Consider the following 15,770-nt stretch of genomic DNA (forward strand, 5'->3'; position numbering starts at 1 on the left):
TCCTCAATTCTCCCTTTGCCCTCCTCCAGTCTCTTTTAAACCATGCAGAGAGTGGTACTATTAAATCATTAAGTCACATCATTACACTCCCCTGCTCCAGCGTGGGTTCCTAGCCTACACAAAGTCAAAACCCTTCCTAAAGCCTGCAGAATTATACTTGATCTGCCCTCACCTAATCATGCTCACCTCATCTACTACCATCCGGCCACTATGGCCTCCCTCACTTGGCCTCAAACAACACCAGACAAACTCCCACCTCAAGGCCTTCAAACTTGCTCCCTCTGACAGGAATGCTCTTCCTGCAGATATGGCTAGCATCTTTAACTTCCTTCTGGCCTTGACTCTAGTCATGTTCTTAATAAAACCAACTCTGGCCATCATACCTAAAATTTCAACCCCTTACCCTTACACCCTCATCCCATATACGTCTACAGTCCTCTTCGCTGCTTTGTTTTTCTTCTTAGAACCTACCACTACCTAACATAGCATATATTACAGCTATTCACTCAGCTTACTGTCCACTCCCCATAGATTAATCTCCATGAAGGCATAAATACAGCATATCCACTGCTGTATCCTAAGCACCTAGAACAGTATGTGACACATAATAGACACTTGATAAATATTTGAATGAGCAAGTGAATGAACGAACAGGCTTGGAATGAACAAGAAAATAGGAACTGAGATGACAGAACACGTTAAGTAAGAAGAGCTTAGGTAAAGAGCTGCAGGTAAAGAGCTGTGGCTCAAGCTTCATGGGCAGCTCTGGCATACCTGTGATGTCTCTGGCTCTACCAACATGTGTGAACCAGGTTAGCAACCACTACTAAAGATTGAATGAAGGTCCACTACAAATACTTAGTGTTCCTTCCAAGTTCATTATGTATTCTAAACCAATCAAGTAGAAATTCGGGGGAAATGAAACCACAAACGAAAAACATTATTACCTACCATTACAAACTATGCTTTAACAGGCTACAACCCACAACTTTAACTTACAATGAGGTACATATGCACCAAAGGACTAAGCTAAGGCTAGAATTCTGAAGTAATGCTATGTACACAAGAGAAATCAAGGGATCTACCTAAACCAGATTCTGCCACTCATCAACCGTACAACCAAAATCTCTGTGAACCTGTTTCTCATCCTGTTAACATAGGGATCACTACATCCAAATCAGATGTACCCTCAACTAGTAATTCAAGGATGAAATAATGGGAAAGTATTTTTAAAGTACCTTTTAAAAGCATAAAAGGCCATACCCCATTCAAATACAAGTTACTAAATTCTAAGATGTTAACTTACTGGCCATTAGGAAGATTTATTAAAAACATTGTCCTTGGGGTGCCTTGGTGGCTCAGTCGTTAAGCGTCTGCCTTTGGCTCAGGTCATGATCCCAGGGTCCTGGGATGGAGCCCTGCACCAGGCTCCCTGCTCAGCTGGAAGCCTGCTTCTGCCTCTCCCACTCCTCCTGCTTGTGTTCCCTCTCTCGATGTCTCTCTCTCTCTGTCAGATAAATAAAATCTTAAAAAAAAAAAAAAAATGTCCTTTTGGGAACCTTTACATTTCAAAGCATTTTATAGATTTATGAATCAGAATGTAGAAAAAGTATTTTACTAGTATATTTGATTCACAGAAAGAACAGAAATTTTTTTTTCAGTTACAACAAGGTTATATTGTGCAGGAATTTCCAAAGAATTCACCACAAGATTTCATTACTCAAAATGATACACAAATAAAAAACATATATGTTAATATGTGTATATACATAAATACCTCAAAGCCTCAGGGACTGGGGTGGGTGGACTGTCAAGGAGCAAGAGGGAAGTTTTTAGGGTGATGGAAATACTCTGTCTTAACTGGGAGTGTGATGACATGGATGAACACATTTGTCAAAACTCATCAACTGTACATTTTAAATGGGCACAATTTTTTGTATGTAAAGTACACCTCAATACGTTTGTTTAGACAAAAGTCTATCCTGTTTCCTTAAATTAAAAAAAAAAAAATCACTCGGTTACACCACGGCCTCAAGAACTTGCATAATGAGATCTAATGCAACAGGTTTGAAGATTTAACAAGGAAGATGAGTCAATGACCTGAAAAGTTAACTCATGACCTTCTGGGCTCAAGGTCAACTCCAATTAATAGAAAATAAAGGCAGCATAATCAGGGGGTAAAAAAAAATCTCAGTTTCTTCTCAAGAAAACCAGAAATGAATTACTTCAGAGAGCGCGGTGGAAAGAGCACAGATTCAGAGCCCTTCAAACCTAGATTGGAAGGGTTATAGGCTGTTAAGCGTGTGACCTTGAGAATCCTCAGTCCCTGAGGCTGTTTCCCTTTCTGTAAAATGGGGATAATGATGGCTTAAGAGTTTGGCCTAGCGTACAGTTAAGTACCCAATATATGAAATGCAATTCATGACATTATTGAAGACTCCGGAATTTAGTGCTGGTTAGAAATGCATGCAGAACAGGCCCCTCAGTTTCCGTCTAGGGGAGTTGTGGTCCCTTTCGTACGCCTTATCGCCCTCAGCCAGGCTTCATTTCCCTCTTACACACACCCTGCAACTTTTCCGGTCCGGACCACCCCTCACCCGTGCAGCTCGCAGGGGCCGACCACCTCCCGGGCCCCACCTCGTTAAGGAAACGGGTAATATCGTAGACTCGCCCGTGCATCACCAGCCATATCTCTTTCATGGAGTTGCGCTTCGCCACCTCCTCCAGTCGATAATATGTGACGGAGGTCTCGGCCCCTTGCCCTTTCCCATCGCTGTCGCTTGCTTCCACAGTCGCCATTGGGCCTGAAATAGCTCTTCTCTACCGCTATCCCGGGTTCCGAGGTTAACTTCCTCGAGGTAGACCTTGTGCTCAACCCTCCCCGGCTTCCGTAACTAAGGCCCCTACGGCCGTCGGAGGGATCCTGGCAACAGCCAATCACGCTCCCGAATAGTTCCTGGTTCGCTTTTCTTCTCACCAATGAAACAACGGACTCAGTTTCAAGTCCCGCCCACCTCTCGCCCGATCCTTGGAGCGTAGGCCTGGTTCGAGGTCCAACTAACCAATCAGGATCGTCTATCCCTCCAATCTCGCCAACCAGGTACCGTGATTTTGGAAAGACGCCTAATGGAGACGTGTTGACAGGTGTTACGCAACAGAGGTTTCCCCTTCACTCAGTGAAGCGACCTGCGGAGTCCTGGAAGATGGGGCCGAGTCTCTTTTTTCCCGTTTCCCTTCCCTTCGCCATGACCTCTCCACGCGAAGCTTCTTTTCCCCCACCTCCTCAGCGGCCTGTATTCCAGCCCGGGTTTACATCTTTTTGCAACCTTCGGGCTGTGACGGGACGAATCACGACTGCCTCATTTTCCTCACCAGTAAAATGGGCGAGATAACTTTGTTTGGTCTATTAAATGAGAGAGTGTATCTGCACAGCGCTTGGCACGTAGTAATCAAGGCACGAACGACAGCGGTGCTAAAAAAAAAAGCGGGGGCGGGGCGGTGCCGTAATTCGCCTAAGGCCATGGACAGGTACTTTCTCAAGTCTCTGCCACTACTGAGAATCAGATTTTGTTACACGTCAATTATATCCTGAAGTTGGGAAAGGGGAATCTGATTTTTAAATTTGGTGATCAGAACATAGTATGCTGTTTTCGTTTCTATGTGTTCTAAAATAAAATTCACCTCAACTATTCCCAGCTAGAGATCCCAGCATTTTGGAATTCCAAGCTTGGCTGATGTGCAGTGTTGTAAGCTCCTCATTTTTAACTGCCATTACAACTGACAGATTGACATGTAATGTCCTTTTCATCCTGTCACTCTCCCAGACTCTCCACAATCCATCCCCAACCCCTTTTACTAATATTTTCCACCATTCCTTTTATAAGACTTGTGTACCAGCCACTGACTCCTAAACCTGCTGGTAATAAAACCACTTCTGCGATCATACCAGGTGCACCGACCCTCTTCCTTCCAGTGCCTACTCATTTTCAAGCTCCTCCTGAAATTCTTTTTCACAAACTCCCCTGACATTCCAGCCTCCAGTGGTCCCATCTCCTACAGCACCAAAGCATATTACTATTTCAGGAAACCCCCTGTATCTGTAAATCTTAACTTCCCATATCTTACCTCCCAAATGAGACTGAAATTATGAGAGAAATTCCATATGATTCTTAGGATATTCCACAAACTAGATTCAAATACTTATGTTCATTTACTGAACATTTACTGTGTCACAAGTACTGTGATAGGCTCTGTGATTGAAAAGTAACATAAAAAATAGGCGTTCTGAGGGCACCTCAGTCGGTTAAGAATCTGCCTTCAGCTCAGGTCATGATCCCAGGGTCCCTGCTCAGGGGGGACCCTGCTTCCCCCTCTCCTGCCCCTCCCCCTGCTTGTGCTCTGTCTCTCTCTCTCAAATAAATAAAATCTTAAAAAAAAAAAAAGAAAGCCTTCTCAAAAACATTTACATATATATATGAATTTAAATTCTAGAAATAGAGATTTGTTCCAAATGTAATGGGACACAGCTCTGAACACATATTTGTTAAATGAATAATTCACACTTAACCCCAGTGTGCATGTGTCATCTGAGGAGGCTGTTTTAAAAATACAGATTCTGGGGTGTCTGGGGGGCTCCGTCAGTTAAGCGGCTGCCTTTGGCTCAGGTCATGATCCCAGGGTCCTGGGTGGGGGGCGGGGGGGAGTGCTTCTCTCTCTCCCTCTGCCCCTCCCTACTGCCTGTGCTCTCTCTCAAATAAATAAATAAAAATCTTTAAAAATACAGATTCCTTCTTGTCCAAACAGGGGAGTCTCCTCCTCACCTTGAATCCTGGCTTGCCTTATTAGTTACTCTGACCAATTGATTGTGGCAGAAGTGATGTTGTGCAAGTTATGAAGTTCAGACTTCAAGAGGCCTTGACGTTTCCATCTTCACCACGTAGGAACGCTACCCCGACAGAGATCAAGATGCTGTGAAGAAGCCTGGGATTAAAGATCAGCCATTTAAACTCTCAGCTGAGCCCACCCCTTCATCAACTTGTCAGCTGAGTGTGAACACTGAGTGAGCCCACGCTTACTCAGCAGAACTGCCCAGTCAACACACAGAATTGTGAGAAATAATAAAACATTGTTTTAACACAGTTAAAAAAAAAAAATGCAGATTCCCAGCCCCACCTCCAGAGGTTTAGGCCCAGTGGGTCTGGATATAAAACCAGAAACGAACATTTTTAGCATGTATTTGTGATGACTGATGCAAGTGATTTGTGGATAACTTTGGGAAACCCTGAACTTTTTCTGAAGCATATATGTCTTTATCTCTCATACAATAAATTAGTAAAATTACACAGCATTTCCTTTACTATTTCCACCTTTAAGAAACTGAGTCCAATAGTGTTTTTAAAAACCCTAAGATGGTAGTATAGGAGAACTCAACAAAGGGAAGGGTTAAAGAAATATATTTGGAGTACCATAATACCAAAAGCAGGTTTTCTGAGACTGGGAAGAGAAAAGTGGTTTGGGATTCCTCCAGTAAGAGTAACAGGAAACCCACAAGTTTCCTGAAAGGGACAGAGGGAGGGGAGTGGTAGAGGTAAGAGGACTCAGAGGGGAAGGGCTACATAATGTAGGCAGGGAGATCAGACCTTCTGTGCCAGGGCTCCCACCTAGCAGACTACTTGAGACCCAGTGCAGACGCTGTCAGCTCTACAAAAGATCTTTTGGGAAGTGAGCAATGTGGCCTGAAGGCTAGAGGGCCCTTCCCGAATGTTCTGAACTATGTAAAACCCCTGGGAAGGAGGGGAACTGCTCCCATAAATGACTAAGACTGAATTTGTCATCATCCTGGCAAGTGGAATTAGGATCACATTAAAGTGTTTTTTAAATTAATATTTAAATTCCTTTTTGAGAATTTCAAACAGATACATTGAAAGAATAATACAATGAACTCCCATATACTTTTAACTTAGATTTACTGTGAATGTCTTTCATATTTGATTTCTTCCATATATATTTATTATTGCTGTTGTTGTGAATAATGTTAGACCATTTCAGAACAAGTGGTAGACATCATGACTCTATACCTCCAAATAATTATGTATCTCCTAAGAATGAGAACAGACTCTAACATAACCCCAGTATGATTTTCAAATTCAAGGAATTTAACATTCATACAAATCCAGGATCATGCATTGCATTTACTTATGTCTCCTTAGTCTCCTTGAATCAGGTACATTTTTCAGTCTTCATTCTACTTTTAAGACTTTACATTGTTTAGGGGCGCCTGGGTGGCTCAATCAGTTAAACATCTGCCTTCGGCTCGGGTCATGATCTCAGGGTCCTGGGATGGAGCCCCATATCGGGCTCCCTGCTTGGCGGGAAGCCTGCTTCTCCCTCTCCTCCCTGCTCCTGCTCTCTTGCTATCTCTGTCTCTATCCCAAATAAATAAATAAAATCTTTAAAAAAAAAGAAGACATTTATATTGTTTAAAAGCATGACCTCAGATTGAATTTTTTTTAAAGATTTTATTTATTTATTTGACAGAGGGAGAGAAAGAGAGCGAGAGGGAAAGAGAGAGAGAGCACAAGCAGGGGGAGCGGCAGGTAGAGGGAGAGGGAGAAGCAGACTCCCCGCTAAGCAAGGAGCCCAATGTGGGGCTCGATCCCAGAACCCTGGGATCATGACCTAAACCAAAGGCAGATGCTTAACCGACTGAGCCACCCAGGTGCCCCTTCAGATTGAATTTGATTCAGAAAAAGATTGTAGCCTAAATGTACTGATAATTAAATTCATATTCACAATTACTATGCGTTAGCCAGAAAGTCTAGCTTGGAATCCCCATCCCTGCCACTCACAAGCTTGGTTAATATTAGGTAGCTTTCTTGATCTCTTTTTTTTCCAAGTGGATACCCAATTGGACCAACACCATTTGATGAAAACATAATTCCCCAATGAATTATATTCATGTCTTTCTTGAAAATGAATTACCCATATCAATGTGGGTCTTTCTCTGAACTTTCTATTCCGTTCCAGTGATTTGTCTGTTCTAAGGCCGTTACCACACTGTCTTGATTACTACAGTTTTGTAGTAAGGCTTAAAGTCAGGTAATGTAAATCCTTCAGCTTTGCTCTTATTTTTCAAAATTGTTTCTGCTATTTTAGATCTTTTGTATTTCCAAATAAATTTTAAAATTATCTTGTTGAACCAAGTAACCAAAGTTAACATCAGTGATAAATCATATTGGTAGCATGGTATGTGATGAGGAGAGCACTTCATCACTATGTAGTCTTCCCAAAAACCCATAATCCCAGTGGAAGCATGAGAAAAACATTAGGCAAACCCAAACTGAGAGGCATTCTACAAAATGCCTGACCAATATTCCTCAAAACTGTCAAACTTATTAAAAACAAAATTAGGAAACAGTTAGAAACTGTCACAGACCCAAGTGGACTAAAGACGTAAGACAACTAAATGCAAAGAAATATCCTGGACTGGATCCTACAACAACAACAAAAAAGGGACATTAGGGAAAAAACAGTGAAATCCAGATAAAGTAATGGTAAGGTGCCAGTGTTGATTTCTTAGTTTTGACAAAGGTACTACAGTAAATATAAGATGTTAATGTTATGGGAAGCTGGGTGAGGGGTATATAAGAACTCTCTGTACTATTTTTGCAACTTTTCTGTAAATCTAAAATTATCCCAGAATAAAAAAGGTAATTTTAAAATCAGCCAGTTAATTTCTAAAAAAGAGCTTATAGATTAATTCATAGAGAATAAACATCTTAACAACCTTGACTCTCATAATCCACAAATATGGTATACTGCTCATTTATTTGAATCTTATTTTAATTTGTAGTTTTCAGCATAAAGGTCCTTTGCATTTTTGTTAAGTTTATTCCTAAATATTTTATGATTTTTATGCTATTATAAATGGAGTTATCTCAGTTTTCACTTGTTTGCAGCTATAATAGAGAAATATAATGGATTTTGTACATTGACTTAAGTATCCTATGACCTTGCTAAATTCACTTAGAGTTCTGGTGGTTGTTTTGTATATTTCTTAGAATAACCTATATAGCAATCATGTCATCTGCTAATAGAGACAATTTACTTCCTCCTTTCCAATCTGTGTGCTTTTTCTTTTTTTCTTGCCTTACTTCACTGGCTGGGACTTCTAGTACAACATTAAATAAAAACGGTGAAATGAGCATCCTTGTCTTGTTTCCAAACTTAGGAGGAAAGCATTCAGGTTTTCATGATTAAATATGATGTTGTCAGGACGCTTGGGTGGCTCAGTCGGGTAAGCATCTGCCTTCGGCTGGGGTCATGATCCCAGGATCCTGGGATCGAGCCCCGCATTGGGCTCCCTGTTCAGCAGAGAGCCTGCTTCTCCCTTTCCCTCTGCCTGCTGCTCTGCCTACTTGTGCTCTCTCTCGCTGACAAATAAGTAAATAAAATATTTAATGAATACATAAAGAAATAAATAAATAAGACGTTGTCTGTAGATTTTTCAGCTGATGCCCTTCATCAGATACAAGGCAGAATTCCCCCATATTCCTAGTTTCCTTTTTTTAATCATAAAAGGATACTGAATCCTGTCAAATATTTTTTCTGTATCCTTTGAGATGACCATTTGATTTTTTTTTCCTTTATTATGTTAAGATGGTGAATTATTTTGAATGGTTTTCAAAAACTTAACCATCTTTGCATTCCTGGAATAAACTCCAGTTGGTTATGATGTAGTCTTTTTTATATATTGTTGGATTTAATTTGCTAGTGTTTTTTAAAGATCTTTGCATCTATATTCATGAGGAATATTGGCTGTAATTGTCTATTCTTGAATGCCTTTGATAGTTTTTTCCAAGCTTTTTGATAAATATTTACTGAGTAACTACAGCTAAGTACTGTGTCAACATGAGTATTAAACAAAACTCAGCACAGTGCCTGCCACAGACAGTCCTCAGTAAATGCTGGATATTTTGGAGTTATTACTTCTAGATGCTATAAATGAGACCCACCTCCTAAAGAAACTTACTAAGAGGAAGATGGCACCTACCATATATAACTTTTTAATTTTTTTAGGTAGTCTCCATGCCCAATGTGAGGTTTGAACTCATAACCCTGAGATCAAGAGTTGCATGTTCTACCGACTGAGCCAGCCAGGCATCCCACCATATAAAACATTTTTTACATTACCATTTTACTTTTGCTGTTTTTATGTATTAGAAAATCTCCCCCTGAGCTGTCCAGGAGCATGCTCTGAAATTTGTCTCAGCTACAGTGGGATCAGCGTGTGAGAATCTGCTCCAGGGAAGTCGTTATTTACCTTGCAACCTCACTCTACTGTTTTTGTATAAATAGCGGAATTGGAACAGGAAACAGTCAAGGAAAACACTGTGCATGCTCCATGAGAATAGAGTAAGAAATAAGGATTCTGTCTCATTTTTTGCAGACATCAAACACACCTCCTGTGTTCTCACACCTTTTTGCAGGGGGAGGGGCCCCCTTTCCTGTTCCAGGAACGGAATACAATGAGGTAGCCCTCAAACCTGCTCTTGCCCTTCTCAGGGTATTATGTCCCCTGGCAACCTATTCTCTTTCCCTGCCAGAAGGAAGACAAACTCTTAAAGCCATCATAGTCCAACACTCTCCTTCCCTTCCTAGGGCCAAGCCCAGGTCATCCAGTGTCAGGGAAGCTTCAGGAAGTTGATGCAAAGTGAGAAGCCCAAATTCTCCAGGGTATGGCCTCATGGAGGGTTTGGTTGCAAGCATCCTACAGTTGTTCCAACCCTCAGGTCAGCCAGACCTCCCTGGCCTGTTGGGTGGATTCTTCTGGAGCTTCCCCCAAGACTATCCTGTTCAGTCTTATGCCAGTGGGGCCCAACCTCCAACAGCCCAGCCCAGTTTCTTTTCTTTTTTTTAATTTTATTTATTTATTTGACAGAGAGAGTGAGTGAGCACACAGGGAGCAGCAGAGGGAGAGAGAGAAGTAGGCTTTCCACTGAGCAGGGAGCCTGATGCAGGGCTCGATCCCAGGACCCTGGGATTGTGACCTGAGCAGAAAGCAGATGCTTAACTAACTGAGCCACCCAGGCAGCCCCCCAGCCCAGTTTCATTTCCAGAAATGAAAGAAAGTATCACTGTGTAAATAGCTATTAATGAGGATGGTTTCTACCCTGGGTTGGTTTTCCTGGCTTCAGAACACCCACTTTTTTTTTCCTTCTGATGTTTGTTAGCTTACTCTTAACAGGTAAACACATACACATGTTCCAAAAAGAAAATATATGTGTGTATAAATATATATGTATGCCCCTTTATATATATATATATGTATATTTATTATTATTATTATTATTTTTGGTGGGCAGCAAAGCAAAATTTACTGAGTGATAGTAAAAAGCTCCCGATGAGGGAGGGGACCTGAGAGGTTGCCCATGTGTCCCTTTATATTTATGTGTATATAAATATAAGCAAATTACCCTTCATATGGGATGTATTGATTTACACACCCTCCCACAAGGTGTCAGGGTGCCTGCTTTATAAAGTCCTACCAATAGTGTGTGACCAATAGACCATATAAAACAAAACAGAGTCCTGGGTGGGGCGCCTGGGTGGCTCAGATGGTTAAGCGTATGCCTTCGGCTCAGGTCATGATCCCAGGGTCCTGGGATCGAGTCCCACATCGGGCTCCCTGCTCCTTGGGAGCCTGCTTCTCCCTCTGCCTCTCTCTCTCTCTCTGTCTCTCATGAATAAATAAATAAAATCTTTAAAAAAAAAAAAAAAAAAAACAGAGTCCTAAAATGCATTCAAGAATAGAAGATGTGTAAAAAAAAAAAGAGAGAGAGAAGGGTGGTGTCTGGCTGGCTCAGTCAGTGGAGCATATGACTCTTGATCTTGGGGTCTTGAGTTGGAGCCCCATGTTGGGTGTAAAGATTACTTTAAAAAAAGAGTAGAAGACGTGGTAAAAATATTATCTCAAATCACTGAGGAAAAGGAGGCCTTTTACAGTGTAAATAAAATCGTAAAAAAAAAAACAACTAAAAACTTCTGTGCTGCAAACAATACCATTAAAGACTGAAGAGACAGCGGTGGCTCAGTCGTTAAGTGTCTGCCTTCGGCTCGGGTCATGATCCCAGGGTCCTGGGATCGAGCCCCGCATCGGGCTCCCTGCTTGGCAGGAAGCCTGCTTCTCCCTCTCCTACTCCCCCTGCTTATGTTCCTGCTCTTGCTATGTCTCTCTGTCAAATAAATAAATAAAATCTTAAAAAAAAAAAAAAAAGATTGAAGAGACAAGCCACAGACTGGTAGAAAATATATGCAAATCACATATCTGATAAAGGATTTGTATCCAGAATACATAAAGAACTTTTACAATCAACAATAAAAAGACAACCCAATTTAAAAATGCACAAAGGATCTGAGTAGACATTTCACCAAAGAAGCTCTACAAATAGCTAATAAGCATATGAAAGGATTCTCAACATCACTCTTAGGGAAATGCAACTCAAAACCATGATGAGATTCTACTTCATACTCGCTAGGATGGCCATAGTGAAAAAAGACAAACAAAACAAGTGAGTATTCTGAGAACCTGGAACACTCCTACACTGCTAGGGTGAATGTAAAATGGAGCATCCACTGTAGAAAACAGTTTGCAGCTCCTCACCAAGTTACACATAGAGTTACCATAGGATTTAGCAATTCCACTCCTAGGTATATACCCAAGAAAAATAAAAACTATGTGTCCACACGACAACTTGCTTACAAATGTTTATAGCAGCACTATTCATAACAGCCAAAAAGTGGAAACAACCCAAATGTCCATCAACTGATGAATGGATAAGGAAAGTATAGTGTGTCCTTACAATGGGTTCTTATTCAGCAGTAAAACATGCTGAAACACGGATGTACCTTGAAGACATCATGCTAAGTGAAAGAAGCCAATCAAAAAAGACCGCATGATTTAATTTATGTGAAATCTCCAGAAGAGGCATGTTTAGAGACACAGAAAGTAGATTTAGTGGTTGCACAGGGCTGAGAGGGTTGGGGGACTGGGGATCACTGCCAACAGGGTAGGGGGTAAAAATGTTCTAAAATTAGTTTGCATGGTGGTTACACATCCCTGTGCCTGTACTAAAAGATACTGAATTGTACATTTTCAGTAGGTGAATTACATAGTCAGTTATATCTCAATAAAGCTATGGGTGGAAAAAACAGACAAAACTTAGATACAATGTTAGAAGTCTGGATTAGTGGTTGAAAAAGGGCAGGGAGGGGCGCCTCGGTGGCTCAGTTGGTTAAGCGACTGCCTTCGGCCCAGGTCATGATCCTGGAGTCCTGGGATCGAGTCCCACATCAGGCTCCCTGCTCAGCAGGGAGTCTGCTTCTCCCTCTGACCCTCCTCCCTCTCATGCTCTCTGTTTCTCATTCTCTCTCTCGCAAATAAATAAAATCTTAAAAAAAGAAAAGAAAAGAAAAAGGGCAGGAAGAGGGGAAAGGAGAAATATTTTTTAAAAACATATAAAAGCTGTAATAATCCCCAAATGTGGAGCCAATGAAAGAATGCATATAAAAAGATGTTCAAATGTTGAAGTTTTTTACAATGTAAGTGGTTCTTTTTTATAAAGATAATCTAGTACATAGACTGGATGATGTCACTGTTTTTACTTCAATCTACTGGACAAAAGGCCACTTTGAAAAATCATGTTTCCATAAACACAATTTCCTTTAGTCTAGTTTTGCCCTAGGAATTCTCCAATTGTCTTTGGTCAAGGCCTTTATCCGATCTGTTGAAGATGAATAGCAAGGCACAGAAAGCTCCTTGGTGATTAGATTAATTGCTATATATTTTTGAAATCAGCTTTATTAACAGTCATCCACACATAATTAAGCAGAAATTTTCTCATGGGTGAGGTTGGAGAAGTAAACAATGGCTATAGATTAAGTGATAAATTTTTAAGTTTATTTATTTAGGTAAGTAATCTCTATACCCAATGTGGGGCCTGAACTCACAACCCCGAGATCAAGAGTCACATGCTCTTCCAACTGAGCCAGCCAGGCACCCCAAATTGATAAATTAATAAATTCAGATCAGGGGTAGCAGAAGGGGCAATTTTTTAATTTTTTAAGGCCCTAATACATTCACATCGTTCAAAACTAAAAAAAAAAAAAAAAAAAAGCTGGGGCACCTGGGTGGCTCAGTCGGTTAAGCATCTGCCTTCAGCTCAGGTCATGATCCCAGGGTCCTGGGATCGAGCCCCACATTGGTCTCCGTGCTCAATGAGGAGCCTGCTTCTCCCTTTCCTTCCTGCTTGTGCTCTCTCTCTCGCTATCTCTGTCTCTCTCAAATAAATAAATAAAATCAATTTTTAAAAAAGTAAACATCTCAATGAAGTCTCTTGCCCACCCTTTCTACCCACTTTCCATCCCCTTCCACTCACCCACCCCAGATAATCACTTAATATTTTTTGTGTATATCCTTCCTGAGTTTCTGTATGCAAATGCTAGTAAATATAAATATTTATGCCTAGCTTACTCACTTTTATGTAAAAAGTAGCATAGTTCTGTGTCTTGCTTTTTTTACTTAATGACACTTGGAAATGTTTGGATAGTAATACATAGAGAGCTTCCTCATTTGTTTTTACAGTTGGATAGTTTTCCATAGTTAATATTCATTGTTTGATATGAATGTTTCATAACTTAACTAGTCTCCTACTGGGAAATTTGGGTTTCCAGTCTTTTGAAATTACAAACAATGCTATATTAATAACCTTGGTCTTACATCATTTTACATACGTAAAAGAAATGGGACTTCCAGGTCAAAAGCATACACATTTGTAGGGTTAGCAATGGTAGCGATTTTTATTTTCACTGGTGATGCATGTAAATGACAGCTTCCTCACAGCCCCACAGAGTGTGTTACCAAAGTTTTTGAATTATACCTATGTGACATTTAAAAAATGCTATCACGGGGCACTTGGGTGGCTCAGTCGGTTAAGCATCTGCCTTCGGCTCAGGTCATGATCCCCACATCGGGCTCCCTGCTCAGTGGGGAGCCCGCTTCTCCCACTCCCTCTCTGGGCACTCTCTCTCTCTCTCTCTCTCAAATAAATAAATAAATAAATAAATAAATAAATAAATAAATCTTTAAAAAATGCTATCTATCACACTGTAGTTTTGATTTGTATTTCTCTTCTTATGGGTGAGGTTGAACATCTACACAGTTAAGATTCAGAAAGGAATTTATCAACTTTCTATCTAGATCAACTCCTGGAAAATAATCCTAATAGCCAAGAATTTCTTTTGAGTGGAGATGGTTTATTTTCCACATGCCAGGCATGAGCCTACCTTAGGGGATATTCCCTCTACCTGGAATGGTCATCTCTCATCCCGACTTCACAGATTTTCTCTCTCTCCTCTCAAGTTAAATGTCACCCTCTTGGTGAAGTTTATGTCAGCCACCTCATCATAAGTGGCTACCCATTCTAATACATAATTCTGTTTTCCTTTTCTCCATAGAACTCATGGCTACACATATTTTTCTGATTTATTTGTTGGTTGATTTGTATGCCCACCATTGTAGTCCCAGTATCTTGGCACATAGTAGGTGTTTACTGTCTGTTGAATAGATAAATGCCCAATTTCTGGAATGAGGGAGAAGGGGTTAAGTTTCTAAACAGAGTTTTCTGAAACTGGAATGTGGGAAAGGAATTTGGCCTTGCCACTGGATTAATGCCTAAAGGCAGCCCCTAACCCTGAAACTTTATTCTTAAAGCATTTTAACTTCATACTAAGTTTGAGCCGTGGACGTGAGACCCACCCATGGTTAAGTTCAGGTTAGGTTTGGGACACTGGGACATTTTCTTTCATCCATAATCACTGGATCAAGGTCTATAAATCAAATAGTTAAGACACAAAACACAAACAAGGTCGTAATTTGTTTCTTCCTGCCCTCTGTTTTTCTTGGCATGGAAAAACTCCAGCTTTTCCTGACTGGGGATGGGTAATGACACTGGGGGGTGATTCATTTAAAGTGGCCTGAGTAACTGGCCTTTTATTTTTCTCATTCTTTCCCTTTATTGTCCCAACTCATGTAAGGAAGCACATTGAATAAAATAATTCTCCTGCTGATAAAGAACTTTCCCTTGACTCTTTGTTCACTTGCAGTTACATGTTCCCAGAATCAAAATCTTGGTTGTAGGGAGGCTGAAGTGGCTAAGGGTGGATGTGATGTGTATTTCTGGTAGAGAAGGAAGGTGAAGAGTCCTGGCTTATGGAAGCTCCTTCTTTTGCCTCCTTTTCTTAACAAAGTTGCCTATTTTATTAGGAAATTGTTCCAGTCCCCAGGGAACCTGGCAGAAGTTAGGTATGGCTGTGGGTAAGTCTGAGAACCTTAGTTCCCCATCTCTAAATTGGATGTCACAATATCAATACTTTCCTCTCAAATGAGTGCCTTTAATGTCAAACATTTCTAAGGCCAGAAGAGAGAAGAGGAACTGGTAACAACAAAAAATATCCAATTTAATAGTACACATAGATCATGATATTAAGAGAAATCACAGAGTATACTATGTTCATCTTTTACATTATACACTTCTATTTTATTTGAAATGGTTTTATATTTTTTAAATAAAAGATAAATTTTAAAATATGTATAGAAAAAAAACTGGACAATAAGAGGCCAAAAGGCTAACAACAGCTATCTCCGGGCGGAGGGCTTGGAGTGGATTTTTGTTCTCATCTTTATCCATCTCTACAACTTTTTAGTTCTTTTC

The 15,770-nt window shown here is 40.6% G+C and overlaps 2 protein-coding genes across 3 annotated transcripts in view; both read right to left on the minus strand.

Annotated features, from left to right (window-relative positions):
• The window catches only part of LOC123855309 (cytochrome b5 type B), a 38,095-nt gene extending 35,191 nt beyond the window's left edge, over window positions 1-2,904 (minus strand). Inside the window, exon 1 of the mRNA XM_045890831.3 lies at window positions 2,638-2,904. Coding sequence (XP_045746787.1) covers window positions 2,638-2,799 — 162 coding nt within the window. The 5' untranslated portion in view covers window positions 2,800-2,904. The remainder of the gene's footprint in view (window positions 1-2,637) is intronic.
• NIP7 (nucleolar pre-rRNA processing protein NIP7) overlaps window positions 1-15,770 on the minus strand; it is a 94,653-nt gene that overhangs the window by 17,309 nt on the left and 61,574 nt on the right. Inside the window, exon 6 of one of the 2 annotated variants that reach the window (XR_006793500.3) lies at window positions 4,821-4,968. The gene's annotated coding sequence lies outside the window, so the exon portion shown is untranslated. Of the gene's footprint in view, window positions 1-4,820; window positions 4,981-15,770 lie in introns of both variants that reach the window. The other variant, XR_010408145.1, reaches the window with a different exon arrangement.

The sequence above is a fragment of the Mirounga angustirostris genome, unplaced genomic scaffold (assembly GCF_029215605.1).
Source record: "Mirounga angustirostris isolate CCGP_5_RB_7025 unplaced genomic scaffold, mMirAng1.0.hap1 SCAF_16, whole genome shotgun sequence".
NCBI lineage: Eukaryota > Metazoa > Chordata > Mammalia > Carnivora > Phocidae > Mirounga > Mirounga angustirostris.